We start from the raw sequence: 921 nt of genomic DNA on the forward strand, positions 1-921 counted from the left end.
CAATAAGCTACTTATATCTATTTAATACCTCCATGCTCAAATATGAAATACCTTCGTACTACCAGCACGATTAAATACAAAAATTCCAAGAGAAGAAAATTTGATTTTCCAATTAAATATTCCTTCCATCCCACTTTTTTTATTGTCAAATTTCAACTCGCAAATTAAAACACTATAATTTAACTCTCTTTTAATCACCTTTATTATTTCAATATATCCATTATTTAATTTTCCAAAACACCCCTGTCACACCTCTCTCTCTCTCTCTTCCAATCTTGAAACAGAAATCAAACTGCTTATCCTTCGATCTATTATCCACTATCATTAAACGAATGAAAAAGATAATCGATTATCAACTTAGCCCGATCGATCCTCCCCATCCTCTCTCGCAGAAATCGTTCGAAATCACATTTCGTCGTTTCCTCTCTTCTCTTTCAAACTCGTCGAATCCTAAATAAAAAACGGCCCACCCTCGGCCGCGATTAACGAAGATAAACCAAGATCACCCTCCTCTCTCTCCCATGCACAGCATCGAAAATAGCAGCAGGATGAAGAAAACGGGGGATCGAATCACCATCACCGATCGGGGCGTGCTGGGCGTACGGAGAATGCGAAAAGAGAGGGTTGAGAAGCCGACCGGGGGGTTGGATTGCACAGCCCCCGTAACTGGCCGAGGCGCAAGGTATAAAATCAGACGTCGGGTACCTGGGGTTATTCAGTGTTGGACCGGATCCCGTGCTCGGCTCAACATCACCTCATCGGATCTCGATCTCCATCCAGAACAACGATGAGAAACCATCTATTCGTATTCCTCGTCGTCCTAATATTTTCCGCCTCTCTCAATCGTAAGTGCAACGTCCAGCCCGTTTTCCAGCCCGTTGGAGAACGGAAACTATTTCTTTCTTTTTTTTTTTTTTTTTT

General features: G+C 42.0%; 1 protein-coding gene across 2 annotated transcripts in view; it reads left to right on the top strand.

Moving 5' to 3' along the window:
• Window positions 1–590: 590 nt before the first annotated feature.
• The window catches only part of LOC102673615 (CAPA peptides-like), an 8376-nt gene continuing 8045 nt past the window's right edge, over window positions 591–921 (top strand). The window contains exon 1 of one of the 2 annotated variants that reach the window (XM_006620081.2): window positions 591–845. In XM_006620081.2, the coding sequence (XP_006620144.1) occupies window positions 788–845 (58 nt within the window). In that variant the 5' untranslated portion in view covers window positions 591–787. The remainder of the gene's footprint in view (window positions 846–921) is intronic. The other variant, XM_031512584.1, reaches the window with a different exon arrangement.

This window comes from Apis dorsata, unplaced genomic scaffold, assembly GCF_000469605.1.
Source record: "Apis dorsata unplaced genomic scaffold, Apis dorsata 1.3 scaffold_473, whole genome shotgun sequence".
NCBI lineage: Eukaryota > Metazoa > Arthropoda > Insecta > Hymenoptera > Apidae > Apis > Apis dorsata.